This window comes from Anabrus simplex, chromosome 6 (assembly GCF_040414725.1).
Source record: "Anabrus simplex isolate iqAnaSimp1 chromosome 6, ASM4041472v1, whole genome shotgun sequence".
In the NCBI taxonomy this organism is placed as follows: Eukaryota; Metazoa; Arthropoda; class Insecta; order Orthoptera; family Tettigoniidae; genus Anabrus; species Anabrus simplex.
Genome location: NC_090270.1, coordinates 186,555,647 through 186,571,539, shown reverse-complemented (window position 1 = coordinate 186,571,539; position 15,893 = coordinate 186,555,647). Strand labels below are relative to the sequence as shown.

General features: G+C 38.8%; 1 protein-coding gene across 3 annotated transcripts in view; it reads right to left on the bottom strand.

Moving 5' to 3' along the window:
* LOC136875926 (klaroid protein) overlaps nt 1-15,893 on the bottom strand; it is a 301,369-nt gene that overhangs the window by 27,524 nt on the left and 257,952 nt on the right. For all 3 annotated transcript variants that reach the window (XM_068228357.1, XM_068228358.1, XM_068228359.1), the window contains one exon: nt 425-540. In XM_068228357.1, coding sequence (XP_068084458.1) covers nt 425-540 — 116 coding nt within the window. The remainder of the gene's footprint in view (nt 1-424; nt 541-15,893) is intronic.

Here is a 15,893-nt window from a genome sequence, read left to right as displayed (position 1 = left end):
CTGAAGGGCGGATAAAAGTCTAGTTGACATCCCATCTCGTGTGATGTTGGCAGGTAAAAGATCATCTGGCAACACATTTAGCGTTTACCTGACAAAATTAGTTAAAATTTAGCCATACTGTAGATCGCCCAACAGACGGTTTGTTTAATCTGCCATCGGATGGATTAAAACATAACATCGCAATTGGCATGCAGGACTAAGTAGTCACTGACGTAGATAGGCCACAGGCCACTTTTGTGAGCCAGAATTTACATGTGGTAGGATGCCCATTTCCTTTCAGCTCTACCTCTCGCTAACAGCACATAGGCTACCCATTCAAGATTGACTACATCCAGAACTATTTGACTTAATTTCACAGATCTCACATGATCCTCTTGTTATAATAAATTGATAACATATTTTGAGAGTTTAGTCACCAACTTACTTGAATAACTGTGCGAGGGTTGCTGGAAGGCCACCATAATGGCACACCAAGGAGAGAGAGAGTAGCAGTCCTGGCATTGTAGGTATCAGTACATCTTGTGTTGATAATACTTCCCCCTGGAAAGAACAAAAATTTCAGTAGTAAGACTAGAAAAACTTTTGTGAACTGCAACCGAGAATCCTAATCAATATAAAAGTAAATAATGAGAGGCTTAAGTATGGAATGTGATAAGTATATAAACCAATTTCAGTTTTAAAATACAACACCTAAAACATACAGAATATCAACCAAGATCTACATTTTCCAAAATGTACAAAAATACATTTAAAACAAGAAGTAGAATGAGTATACAAGGAGCAGTGGAAAGAGGACACAGGGGCAAATGTGAAAAAATAATTGAACTCTTTATATGTCCACACCATTTAGTTTACTCCTGTCAATTCTCTCATTTAGGTTTTCCATTCCAACCTCTTTTCTCACATCTTCGATTTTTTAATAAGTCTTGCCTCACCTCTCCTATCGATTTTTCAATATGTCTTTCCTCACCTTTCCTATCATACTTTTTAGGCATTTCATTTCACTGGCTTGAATTCTACTCTCCTCCGTGCTCGTCATTGTCCAGGTCTCAGCCGCATTAAGTCAATATGGGTACATAATACATTTTGTACATTACCTCTTGACACTTCTTTCGTACTTCCTTATTACAGACAAGGTTTCTTACACTTTGTTAGAATGCATTGTTCTGTTGCACCCTCTTGCTAACCTCCAAGTCAAGCCTTGTAATCTGCATTAATTCATTTCCTAATTACTTGAAACTTAATTTCAAGGCTTTGATCACCAATTTTCATAATGCCTTTGCCTTGTCTTGTCTTTCTCCTCTTGATATCACCATGCTCTTGCTTTCCTCTACATTTCTTTCCATACTTTTCAATTTTCTCATTCATTACAGGAAGTTGTTCTTTTACTTCTTTTTCTGTTTGCTCTGCAAACCACTATGTCGTCCGCAAATAATACCTTCATCCCCCTATTCCCATTTGCTTCCTTCGCCTTCTTTAAAATTCTGTCTATAACCATTAGAAACAAACAGTTGACAGCACAATCCCCTACCTCAGGTTAGTCTCATTTCTAAACCCTTCTGTCCTTCCAAATAAAGTCTGCACGCTGCTGCCAGTTTTTGTACATTGCCTGCACTATTTTCACAGTTTGTGGACCCATTCTCTTTTTGCCGATGGTTTCCCAAACCTTCTCCTTGGGTACACTATCATATGCCTTTCTTAGATCTATGAATGTCGTGACTAGATTCTTTCATATTACCAGTTTTCCATTAATTGCCTCATGCTGAAGATAGGGTCCACCACATATTTACCACGGTATGTAATATTCAGATTTTTTAGATGTCTTTCTATTGTACAATCTAATGCAGCTGAAGATTGCCAAAATAGGTCAAAACACATCCTGTTCACTTATTTTGTAATATTTTTGAAATTTTAAATTGCAAATAAAATAAAAAATATGTAATTGTATTGGCTAGGTGGAGAACTATACTTCTATTTTATTATCCTGTAGCCAGGCTGAGTGGCTCAGATGGCTGAGGTGCTGGCCTTCTGATCCCAACTTGGCAAGTTATATCCTGGCTAAGTCCGGTAGTATTCGAAGGTGTTCAAGTAAGTCATAGTCGTGTCTAGATTTACTGGTATGTGAAAGAACTCCTGCGGGACTAAATCCTGGCACCTCCGAAAATAAAAGTAGTTAGCGAGAAGTAAATCCAATAATAATAATAATAATAATAATAATAATAATAATAATAATAATAATAATAATAATATGGAGCTATGATTAAATGTATTACATATTTCCTTGTATTATCAAGATACTGCCTTCTGTTTTTTTGATCTGCATTTCATTCTTGCCATGCTTTTCTTTCACTGCTTTTCTCACCTCATTCCACCATGCTGTCCCCTTTTATTTCACTCTCTTCTATGTTCTACCACAGGCCCTGTGTCCCACTTACAAATGCCCTTTTGAAGTTGCACCATTCGTCATCCACATTTCCATTTCAGTAACTGGAATTTGTTGTTTCAGTCTCTCCAGAGATTCTTCCTGCACATTCCTATCTTAATTTCCACATTTTTATTTTACTATCTTATCTCTTTTTTCCATTTTCTCCACTCCCACTTTTGCTATCATAATTCTTCTCCTGGTACAGCTGCTACATCCATCAGCTAACTGTGTTTGTCCTTTCCACCAAACAGTAAGCAATTACCGATTATTCTTCTATCACCCCAGCCATATCTTGTTATATTCCTGCTGTTTTTTATCCAAAAGTATGAGTTGGCCACAATCATTACATTTCTCTCACAAAACACCAACTAGTTTCTCTTGTTCCTTTTCACATATCCATAGGGTCCGATTACTTTGTTTCCTTGCCTTTCGTTTTCCACCTGTGCATTTAAGTCTCCCATTGTAATCACACATCAGTGATATTTTCTAGTTTCTCCAGAAATTCCTCAATATCCTCTTTGTTCCCCATCGGTAGTGGTGGTGCATACACTTTTATGAAGTCCTTCACTTTGTTCCTCACTCTCAAGTCTAATTTTCATTATGCAGTCCCTCATTTACTCTACCATATCCACATTCCTTTCCAGCTGTTTTGAAATTATCAGGCCCACTCCACTTATCACCTCTCTGCTACTACTACTCCAATAGTGTGTATATAGTTTCCTCATTCTCTTCTTTTCTTCCCCCTTCCATTTAACTTCACTCAACTCCAACATTTCTATACCCCCTCCTCCATAAAATCCACAACTTTTTTTTTTTTTGCTACCTTTCCTGTCAGGGTCATAAGGTTGATTACGCCCAGCTTCATGATGATGCGCAAGTAATATTGCGTCATATAAACACGTGCTAATCGTGCCAAGATTGACGGGAATAGGGCAACGGCTCAGAAATTTTCAGTGTCAAGAGTGCAACCTGCGGTACTGGTGGAAACAAACACTTCAAGCTACAAACAAGTGTCTAAAAGTGCTTTGTGGCCTGAAAACTGGGAAGTTCCTGAAAGTGTAAGGGGAGCTTCTGGAATACGAGTTATGACTTGTAACAATGGATCCAGTTTTTCATAAAATGCTATATTTTGAAGCATGTGAAATACCTGCAGCTCATGAGATTAGTGTCAGCTTTAAGGTAAAGTGAAGCTGGACAGTAAGGATCATAGGAGAAATTATCTTCCTCTGCAATGAGGATTGTCAATGAGCCGAAGATTGCCAAAAGATTACCGATTTTCATTGTTAAGGAAGCACAAAGAGAAATATCACCTATTCTTCCCACTGCGAGCTGATAATAGCACCTGAAGCAAAATAAATACAAATCAGCTAAGGTATGAATGACATCCTTATATAATGGTATACCACCAAAAGACCTTTCTATACTGTTAATCACTCTTATTATATTTTCATTAAGAAGTTCCACATTTATAATACAAACTTTAATTTTAAAACAAAGTTACAGGTGCGTGTTTCTTCACTCTTGGGGACATCTTCAGCCTTGCAAAGAGCGAAGGTTAAATATTAAAAATTAAAACATTTAAAATGTTACAATACAGTTCTTCAATTACTTAAATCTGTAGGGCCTTTGTGTGCCATTTAACAAAAATGTGATGACATAAAATTTAAATATGCTTAAAAAAGCTTAAGTCATTAATCACAGTATAAAAGAATCTTATGTATGCCAGCAAACAGGTTATGGATAAAACTATAACTTGTTGCGCAATCTTAATTTTCTTGCTTCTATTTGTACAATGTGTTCCATTGATAGGTTAATGAAAGTGTTTTCAATTATCCCCCCAAAAAAACGTGTTCCAAGCACATAGTATCTGGCACAAAAGTTCTACAGATTGTTTCCATAACTTCCATGCTGGAGTGAGTCCATGCACACTTTCAGCCATCCAACTCTGATGATAGAACTATCATACTGTCTGTGAAAGGCTTATTTATTGAAACTAGCTGATGTATCCATGCTTCACTATGGGTTACTCAGAAAGACTGTCTTTGTGGTTTTCCTAACTGGTCACCTTAGGCCATTACAAAAATGTCAGCAGGAAAGTAGCGATTTAAAACAAATGTTATCATATAAAATACTCTATCAAATGATAAACCGCACATTTTCTCACTTTTAACTAACAGACTACGGTACCGATCTAACAGTCCGAAGTTCCAGAGCTGGAATGACCAGGCCACAGACAGCTGTGAACACTCCTCTGCCGTTATTCCGTTAAATATGCACACAGCTCATTCCAATCAATGCCTCGGAGTAGGGATTAAATAGCTCGAATGCAATGATGAACCAGTTTGTAACGTACCAGTAGTAGCAGAAAATTTATGAACCAGAGGAATGCCATGCTAAAGAAGAAAGTTATCTAACTCCCCAGCTACTTCTCGGCAATATTCAGGCAGGCTGTTATACTCTGTACGACCAGACGAGTTGGCCGTGCGGTTAGGGGCGCCTCACTGTGAGCTTCCATCCGGGAGGTAGTGGGTTCGAACCCCAGTGTCGACAGCCCTGAAGATGGTTTTCCATGTTCTCCCATTTTCACACCAGGCAAATGCTGGGGCTGTACCGTAATTAAGGCCAAGGCCGCTTCCTTCCTACTCCTAGCCATTTCCTATCCCATCGTCGCAATGTGTCCCATCTGTGTTGGTGCGACGTGAAGCAAAAAAAAAAAGAAAGTATACAGCAGTAATCCGATGTATCGGAGATGAGTGACAACAGAGGCACAAAGCACATCACAACAAGCAATGTTCAATGTAATGTTATTGTTGATCAATGTTGTGAGCTTTCTGTATTGTAGGCCTTCACATTTAGTTTTCATTCGACTCTAATATTAGAGCGTCTTACAAAATTAATTATAGCGCAGACCGTAGTTCCTTATTCCCTGACTTTACATACTGATTTTCATTAAATTCTGTTTACCCATTTTCTTGCGACTCGAGGCTGATGTGGACTTAGCAACAAAAATCCAAATTCATAAATATCTCTATTATCATAGCCAGTATGGTAAAAATGTACAAGACATAAATGATCAGAAATTTAATACTATGTAACTTCAGTTATGTAGTATTTGTTGATAGGACCATTAATAACAGAAATATTTGAGCATTAAATTTAGGCCTTCCCCTGAACTACCATTTCACTCAGCGTGAATAAAATTATTTATGGTCTAGATTGTAGCGAATTATTCCCCGACCTTGCATACCAATTTTCATTAAGATAGAACAATTGCATAAATATTTGAAAATTGAATTTTAAACCTTACCCTAAACTACCATTTCTCTCAGCATGAATAATATTTTTATAGCCTAAATTGTAGTGACTTATTCTCCGGCTTTGGATGCTGATTTTCATTAAGGTAGGACCACTAATAACAAATATTTGAGAATTAAATGTTAGGCCTTCCCCTAAACTACTATTTCTCTCAGCGTGAATAAGATTATTTATGGCCTAGATTGTACCGACTTATTCACGGACTTAACATACCGATTTTCATTAAATTTTCTTCTGCCGTTTTCTCGTGTTGCGTGAACATACATACATACGTACGTACAGAAATTACGGAAAATTAAAGTGTATTTCCTTGTTACTATGGACACGACCGATACAGAAATACCATCCTTTTTAAATTCGGAGCAATGTACAGACAAAACTCTTTATTTTATATATACATATATCATAAGCTCATAAGCAATTTTTTTAAATACACTGTTTAAGTAGGATTAGACGGACCATTAGATTTTGCCATTACAGTGAAAACTAATTCGAAGTCTTAATTCGAAATAAGTGTATTTCGAAGTAAATGCCATTCCCCGAATTCAAAAATAGGCCTTCATATGTTATTTCGATCCGTAAATTTGAAATACGGTTATATGTCATTTGAATTTCTTATCAGGCCCCTAAACTATGTACTATACGCAAACTTTTTCTTGAGCCCGATTTTTAAGGGGCGAGGAGTAAGGAGGGAGCGCTGACGGTTCCGGTTATACTGCTAACTGGATGGAAATGAAATCTGAATTGAATCGATAATATGATCGATCGATATGAATTTTCTAAACATTTATTATCTTACGCCAACAACTCTGTCACACATACATTATTTAACATTATATAACATTTCTCGATGCGAATCTTGTTCCTAGCATGAATTATATAGTTTGGCTTTGCTGTGTAAACAACATCAGTAGTAGTTCGTAAAGTGTACGCACGATGTCGTACAGCGATGCATATTTTGTGTTTCAAAGGTTGCCAATATGGATGTCGAAGATAACAGAGGTCTACCGATTCAGCACTAGGGAGCTCAGGGATCAAGAAAAGGTTTGCGTATAGTAATTCGAAATCAACACTAATCTGGTTGCTGCAGAGCAGCTAAAAACGTCATTGTAGACAACAATTAACGACAATGAGCGACTGTCTTGTATCACTCATTGTCGCGTACACACCAGGATAGTAGGTTGTCCCAACTTCAGTTTTTCAGGAATTGAAGGTTATATTGCAGCTTCATCGTTACTTTTTCTAATCGCACTGTCAACGAGCCTTATTAGTGCCGTGAGGTACATGTACTGTACGGTCACGGAGTTATTTTAGTTCAAGTTTCGTAGAGTTTAAATTTGTTTATGATGATCGAAAAGACGATAGCGGAGAAATTGCAATCATCAAGGAAGTCTACGAGACGGAAAAACTCTAAAAGTGAAATAGCCAAAATGTACAGAATACCGCTATCAACACTTTTGACGATCTTAAAAAATCAATAAAAGATTGAACAGGTGATCGAAATTAAGAAGATTGATCAACAGACGGATTCGAGGAGCAAGGCACACAGAAATAGAAGATGAGTTAATAGAGTGGTTTCATCAAGCCTGTGTCCGACTCCATGGCTAAATGGTTAGCGTGCTGGCCTTTGGTCACAGGGATCCTGGGTTCAATTCCCGACATCGGGAATTTTAACCATAATTGGTTAATTCCCCTGGCCCAGGGACTGGGTGTATGTGTCTTCATTATCATTTCATCATCATCATCACCACGACGCGCAGGTCGCCTACAGGCGTCAAATCAAAAGACCTACATTTGGCGAGCCGAACTGGTCCTCGGACACTCCCGGCACTAAAAGCTATTTCATTTTTTTTATTATCAAGCCTGTTTATACAATATTAATAATAATAAAATAATATTCTGGTGTATGGTCCACTGATGAAAAAAACTGTCAATGCACTGGCATATCACCACTTGGCACGCAGTGAGTGCTGAAAGTCCAAGTGTTTACACAGAAATCATTAACAAATGGCGGAAAAGAGTGGCAACTTGCTCAATATGGACGAGACAAGCTTTTTTTAATGTCAAACCAAAGAGAACCCTCGCTGTGAAAGGACAGGCTTGCCATGGAGGAAAAGCTTTTAAGGACAGAGTGACAGTGATGCTGGGCTGAAATGTAGCTGGCAGTGAGAAATTACATCCTCTTGTTATAGGCAAGTTAGCAAAGCCCCGCTGTTTTAAGGGTGTGAAGAATTTTGCGTGTGATTACAGATGTTCTAAAAATGCTTGAATGACAGGAAATTTGTTCCGTGACGGCTGCTCTGTTTGGAAAGGAAGATGGCGTGTAAAGGCTGCAATATTATTCTTATTCTGGATCGATGCGCTGTCCACAACCATGATGGACTGGAACTTAAAAATATCTATATCCTGTACTTGCCGGTAAACACTACCTGCCACATGCAACAACCATTGGATCAAGGGATTATTTATTGCGAGAAACATGCGTATATGCGTATCGGAAATGGCTCTTTTTTTTCTTTTCTTTTTTTTTACTGAGAGAAGTATCAAGAAATGTGCCCTACTCTGATGTCAGGAGGTGGAATGTCATGGATGTTTTATGGACTGTAGCTGTGGCTTGGGACACTGTAACACCATCTGTTATAAAGAAATGCTAGGGGAAGTGAGAGTTCTTTGCGAAAGATACAGAAGAAACAGCCATGACCGATGCAGATAACTGGGACTGGACTGATTACACCAGCATTTGGAGTTGGAAAAACTTGTGGAGACTTTGTGAACACTGACAATCAAGTACCAGTAACAGACGGTATCTCTTGTGACGCAACTGACCCGTGTGCACTAACGGAAATGGAATCGCAAGCAGACGAAACATCGAAAACCGAGTCTCTTCTCACGCACCCGCCAGCTAAAGACTCAACGACAGCTTTATTCATTCTGTACAGCGTCATCTCTACGAGCAATGCTCCAGGAAATGTTGTGAATACATTGGATGTAACAGAAGATTTTATTTTGACAACTTACTGAAATGCACTTAAGCAGCGCACCAATGACTTATTTTAGAAAAGAATGACATTGTTTTCAATGTTTGCCTAACGAGAAAGATGTTGGAACTTATTTTCTATGCTGGCCAGTATGTTAGAATAAATTTATACTGGCCACCCTGCCATACAGAGGGTTTACGCGTTTTCATTTGTTTTCGTGTGTTTCGAACATCAACGTATTGATGGTTTCAAATGAAGTCAAACAGAATATTGTGTACGCATTGTATCAGGGTGTAAATTATTTCTTCTTCTTCTTCTTTATTATTATTATTAGACTCTGAATAAATAGCCTCCATCCAGCCACTGAACCTGTGATGAATACAATGCTTACATTAAAGGCCATGTGAAATATATTCCACTACGGAAAGGAGATGACCAATTAAGTCTGGTCTAGATGTCTGGCTAGATAGTAAAAATAATAACTGGAGGATCACAATGCACAGGGGTACAGGGTACCATTTCTCGCCAGTGTGATTCATCACGGCATTTAACTACGAAACGGACAAGACCGAATCACATATAAAGGCAGGTGTTAGTCATGATTGCATTCTGGATTATAATCAACTTACAATAGTTATGCGAGTACTTCATACTGTGACAGTTTCAATAGGCCGGATGGCTCGGATATTTGAACTGAGCGACATTTCTTAGAGTTAGTACTCTTTGGATTCACGATGACTTCACCTGTGGGCGTAATACTCTTTGAATTAATGGTTTACGCCATCAAACTTTATCCTGGTGTCGACGATTAGGAGTGAACCTGTCCAAGAATGAAAGAAAGAAAGAAAAGAAAGAAAGAACACTCATCGCTTGCGTACGATAAGTTTGCAGACCAACACCGGTTATAACCAACCATGTGAATCCAGTGATATAATAATGCGCATTCTAATAATAACAAGTATAATAATGATAACAATAATATTTCTGAACATTATCTCACAATTTAAAACAGTGTGAGAAAGTATTACAGTTGTTAACTCTATGAGATTTCCAGTCCGAGCGCGCGTGCGCAGAGCATCAAGGACTCCAGCTTGCCAGCTGAGAAGGGAGAAGTAGGTTACTGTGTCAGTGTGTGAGTTGCCGTACTTGAGTGGTGTTCGACACGCCGTTAAAACAAGTACTTGGTTCGAAAGCGGACGGCTATACTCGAAGATTGAGTTGAGGAAGTTGAACTGTGTTAACATAGTCGGAGATCCTACAGATACACCATTTGGAATATTACGCTTGTCAATGCACGTAACACAGTAGACGTCAAGTTAAGTTGAGCTGCCTACAGTGTTTAATATTTGAACAATATTGCCAGGAAGTGTTGTGTAACAAATTTATTAATCTTTTTTGTACTAGTTTCAGCCTGAAACTCAAGTGAATAATTATGAGTATCGTCATAGTGATGTCACATACCGCTATATGTGTGGGTGTTGAAATGGAAGCTTAAACCCATGTGACCAGAGCTGACAGCGATGGGCTGAGAGAAAGGCACCTGTGATTGTATTATAATAATAATAATAATAATAATAATAATAATAATAATAATAATAATAATAATAATAATAATATATATATATATATAATTCGCTGGGGCCATCAAGGACCATGTAATGTCTTGTTGCATTTGACACTGAACTTGGCCTTCTTTAGAGCCCAAATTTCCCTCATTCTTTGTGAGTGGGCCTGCTTACGCTCCTCTGTCCAAGGGGCACCGCCGTGTCTTCTCTTCGGTTGCTCGTCTCGGTTTAGCCCGTTCGTCAATATTTTCTTGCGGAAGAGATCTCTGTTAAAGACGTCTTCAGCTGAGATATGTAGCATTTGCAGGTCTTCTTTGGTATTTCTAAACCAGGGAACTATGGTTTTGGGGTTTGAATAAAAAAAGTGAAAGATTTCTTTAGTTAACTTTCTTCTGTCCATTCTTTTCAGATGACCGTAACATCGTGCCCGTCTTTTTCTGATTGTAATACCAATATAATGGTCCGTTATTGGACATTATAAATTTTCCAGCTAACTCATCCTTGGTTGCCTGCGTTTCGCCCTCGTATGCTAAGTTAGGCTCGTCGGTTGGGACTTACCGCACCACCCAAGACGCAAGGCTAGTGCATACCGTGGAGGCCACTGCATTTCAAATAGCCTATGCAGTGGCCTCCACGGTATGCACTAGCCTTGCGTCTTGGATGGTGTGCTAAGTCCCAACCGACGAGCCTAACTTAGCATACGAGGGCGAAACGCAGGCAACCAAGGATGAGTTAGCTGGAAAATTTATAATGTCCAATAACGGACCATTATATTGGTATTATAAATTTACTCATTTGGGACAAATATTTTAGGTTCCCTATGGGAATCAACATCTACATCATTCTTCTGATTGTGTCGGTAATTTTCTCTATTTTGCTGTAGACTTCCTTGTTGGATCTCTTTTGATGGATTCCATTTCTGTACTCTGATCCCAAGATTCCTCTCACAATTTTGCATTCTCTTTTCTCCAGTTCTTCAAGGAGTCCTTTGTTGGCATTTAGAGACAGGGTTTTGGCTGCATATAGAACTACTGGCTTCAGAATCGTTTCATAGTGACGTATCTTGGTGTTTTGGGAAAGGCATTTTTTGTTGTAGATTGTGCGGGATGTTTGGTAGGCTATTTCCAGTTTGCATACTCGCTCCTGAAGTGCTTCTTTGTCTAGTCCATTTTTCATGATTATCTCACCCAGGTATTTGAATTTGTCTACTCTGGTGATGTCCCCGTATTTTGTATGGAGTTTTGGTGGAGCCTCTTTGAAGTTAGTCATTACTTCTGTTTTCTCAAACGATATCTGCAAACCAGTTTGTTCGGCAATTTCCTTTAAAATTTCAACTTGAGCTCTAGCGGTTTCTATGTCACAGCAATATCATCGGCAAATGCTAAGCAGTCTGTTGCGATCCCCTTGGATTTGGTTCCTATTCTCAACGGACTGTAGTTGGTTTCCTGTAATCTCACCCGCCAGGTTCTGATGATCTTTTCAAGAACACAATTGAAGAGTATCGGGGATAGCCCATCACCTTGTCAGACTCCTGTTTTGATGTCAAAGGAATGCGAGAGACATCCGTGGAACTTTACCTTGGATTTTGTATTGGTCAGGGTGGCTCTAATTAATAACAGCAGTTTCAAATCAACTCCAAATTCATTTAAGATGTTAAGCAGGACTTCCCGGTCAATGGAGTCGTACGCTTTCTTAAAAGTCCACAAAGACAGACACATACTGCTTGGACCTTAGTGTACAATATCTGATGATCGTTTTGAGATTTTGGATCTGTTCAGCTGTTGAGCGACCTTTTCTGAACCCTCCTTGGTATTCACCTATTTGATGTTCGACTTGTGCTTCCAAACGCTCCAGGATGGCAAGTGATAGAATTTTGTAAGTCACGGGTAGCAAAGATATTCCTCTGTAGTTGTTGATGTTCTTCATGCTGCCTTTTTTGTGTAATGGATGGATCAAAGCTATTTTCCAATCTTCGGGTAGGGTCTCCTTGTTCCAAATTTCATCTATTTGCTTTTGCAAGATATCAAGTGATTCTTCTGGGGCATATTTCCATAGTTCTGCTACTACTGAGTCTTCCCCCGGCGCTTTGTTATTTTTGAGACAGGCAATGTGGCGCTTTATTTCATCTCTGTCGGGTGGTCTGGAATCTGGGTACCTGAGTAAGGGTTCCTTGGTCTCAATGGCGCTTTGCGGTTTAGAGCAATGAAGTAAATTCTTGAAGTAATCTGCCAGAATGCTGCAATTTTCTTCATTTGACGTCGCCAGTGTGCCGTCCGTTCGCTCAAAGCATAGAGATGGTGGTTTATAGCCAATGAGTTTGCGTTTGAAGGCTCTGTAGTACTCTCTGCATTCATTCTTCCTAAAGTTTTGTTCTCTCTTTTCAATGAGAGATTTTTCGTATTTACGTTTCTCAGTTCTGAACACCCTAGCTGCTAGGGCACGTTGGGTTTTGTAGGTTTCCCAATCATTTTCTGATTTCATAGAGTTGTACCGTTTCCACGCATTGAGTCTTTCTTGGAGGACTGATTCGCAGGTACTATTCCACCAGGCATGCTTTTTGCTTCTCTTGATTTCTGCAACGTCTTTGGCGGCCTCAACAAGGAGACTTTTGGCGTTGTTAAAGTCGCAGTCATTTGGTCTAGCCTTCTCCTGGAACTCCTCGACCCTTTGCCGAAGTTTATCATTGTCGAAGCGTGTGATCTGTTTGGTTGTCTTCCTTGTGTTTGCGGGAATTGGTTTGAATTTGGTAAGAGACATATAATGATCTGAGGCCACATTGATGCCTTTCTTTACCTTGACATTCATAATCTCAGAGCTGTTTCTCCTGGAGATCGCAACATGATCAATTTGGAACTCTCCGAGAGCTTGGACGGGAGAACGCCAAGTCATTTGCTTTCTGGGTAGATGGCGAAAGTGGGTCGACATGACCTGCAGGTTGTGATTTTTGCAAATGGTCACCAGTCTTTTGCCGTTGGGATTGGTTCTTTTGTGAGCAGGGTAATTTCCTATAACTTTCTTGTACTTCTGCTCACGACCGAGTTGGGCATTGAAGTCACCCAAAAGAAGCTTGACATGGTGTTTGGGGATTTTGTTCAATTTTTCATCCAGTAGGTCCCAGAAATGATCAACTTCGTCTGGATCAGACTTGTTCTTATCGTTTGTAAGAGCATGTGCGTTAACTAGGGCGTAGGTTTTGTTCACGCGTTTAATTGTGAGTATAGAAATCTGTCATTCACAGGTTCGAAATTTGCAACCGATTTAAGGATCTTGGTTCTAACAGCAAACGCGGTTCCAAGCATCACAGCTCCATTGAGGATTCCTCTTTGCGCTTTGCTCTTGAAAAATCGGTAGCCTTCAGATTCAAAAATCTCTTCATCTGGGTACCTTGTTTCCTGTAGGGACACTATGGATATCTGATTTTCGTGAAGAGCTTTGGTGAGGGTTTTCAGCTTGCCAGTTTGTGTAAATGAATTTATGTTGAAAGTTGCTAGAAAGGTTTTAGATTTTGGCCTGAGTTTTTGACTCTTCGGGGTACACCGAGACGCTCCGACTCGTCTCTTGCATGATGTACAGTCTCCCCCAGAATCCGAACGAGACTCGTGCGCCGTGGCGTTCACGACGAGGGATTTATCCGAAGATTTATCCCCTGGGGTATGTTTCTTGAAATGTGGTGCCATCATGCTTTTTGACTTGACTTTGCTTTGGACGGGTACCCATCCTTTTACAACTACGGTTGTTAGCCCTAGAGGTTGCCTCAAGATGTTTTCTGGCTTCTGGTCATTTACCAGTCTTCGCCGTAACCCTGGCAAGGGACCAGTTTTTTTTTCACGGTGGTATTTTATTTCCCTACCACCCTCTGACTCTGCTGGCGGCAGAGCCAGTGAGCTTCCCCAATTCCAATGGGACACGCCCGATGGAGGTAACCGGTAAATTATTATTATTATTATTATTATTATTATTATTATTATTATTATTATCGAGGACGATCAGCCGTTCAACATCAGGAAGACATCATAAGCAAAGTCGACGCAATTGTATAATATAATCTGTTTGCAGAAGGATAGTTATGTAGTTGTAGTTGGTAAATGGTCTTGCGGTCTGTTTCAGTTGTGTAGTCGTAGTACTTTGCCATATTATAGTGACAATAGATGATCCTCGTATATTTATCCCGGTTAGATAGGCGTAATGTGATATTGGGACAGTGTATATGACTTATGAATTATACTAGGTGTATCAGGCAGTAATAATTCTCAGGGTTTCATCTTATAAATTTATCAATCTTTGTAATGATGTTAGGACATTCGTGTCGTGTATTAGATTTTTCTGGATGTACAGTCATCGCACAGAAGCGAGACATTCTCATATATGGTATCTGTTGGAATATAATCATGTGATATTTGAACTTCAGTCTTAAAAGAAAAATGATTCCGTCATTTTGAATCAGAACCCGTGTACGTAAGTGCGGAACAGAGATAGTTGAGTCAAGACTTTAGAACCGGTAGGTGGATTGAATCTTCGAGAATTATATATGCGTAGGACTTGTTGCGTGATATTAGAATGAATTTGTGATATCCCGGGGTGGATCACAAATATATTGTCGTATAGTAGAGGTCATTATTAGAGATTTCATTATTATTAAGGTAATAATTTTGTCTTCGAGAGAAATTATGTTATAGTGAATAAGTGATGTAGTTCTTCGAGAATAGAGTCACGCCATGATTGTAGGAGATGGTTATTGAGGCAGGTGATAATTTGGTAGTGTAATATGGTAGATATTTGCATGATTTAAGACGATGAACCTACGTTTGTTTGAATTTGCCTACGTCTGTTTGAATTTGCCTACATCTTCGAGGAGTTATGCTTAATTAGTTCTACCTCGAGTTCTCTGTAATTTATAACTATAATGTTCACAATAACTCACGACGGTTCTGGAACACTATTCGAGACTTTGCCCGAATTCGAGATTTTCCCGAATGTTCGAGGACTTTCATCCAGGTCATCTGATTGAACAGTAGAATTTTTACAGTACATTCTGCTATTCTAGAATTATTCAATGATATCCTGACAATATGATCCTCTTTTGTGTAGTCTGATGTGTAGATAGTGTAAAATACTGTGTAAATATTAGTGTAACCTAGTATTATAATATGGTTATGGTATTTTGGAGTTGATTTTCCTTTTTTGTTATACGATGTGGACAGTGTTGATTTCTTCGATTTGTGATATGGCATTTCAGAAGTTAAACTTTGAGTTAGGCAGACCATTTCAAATGTATATTACATTTCCAGACTTTAGTTATTTATTTATTTTTGTTAACCCAGTAAGCGACTGGTAATTGAACAGATTATTATTTCATTGAGCCGACTCAGTTTTAAATGGAAGTTATAGCATTCAAATTATGTAATTGTAAAAAGAAACTTAAAATTTTGGGTAGATAATTGGAAACTTAATATGATCATTGTACAAAATTTAATTCACTTTTTTTTTTTTCCTTTCTAACATTTCAGAGCGGATCGTCTGAATCCAGAGCTTTCAGTATATCAAATGAAATCTATTAACATGAACAAAATTAATGAAATTAACATGTAATTGTGATTTGCTAGGGCAAGA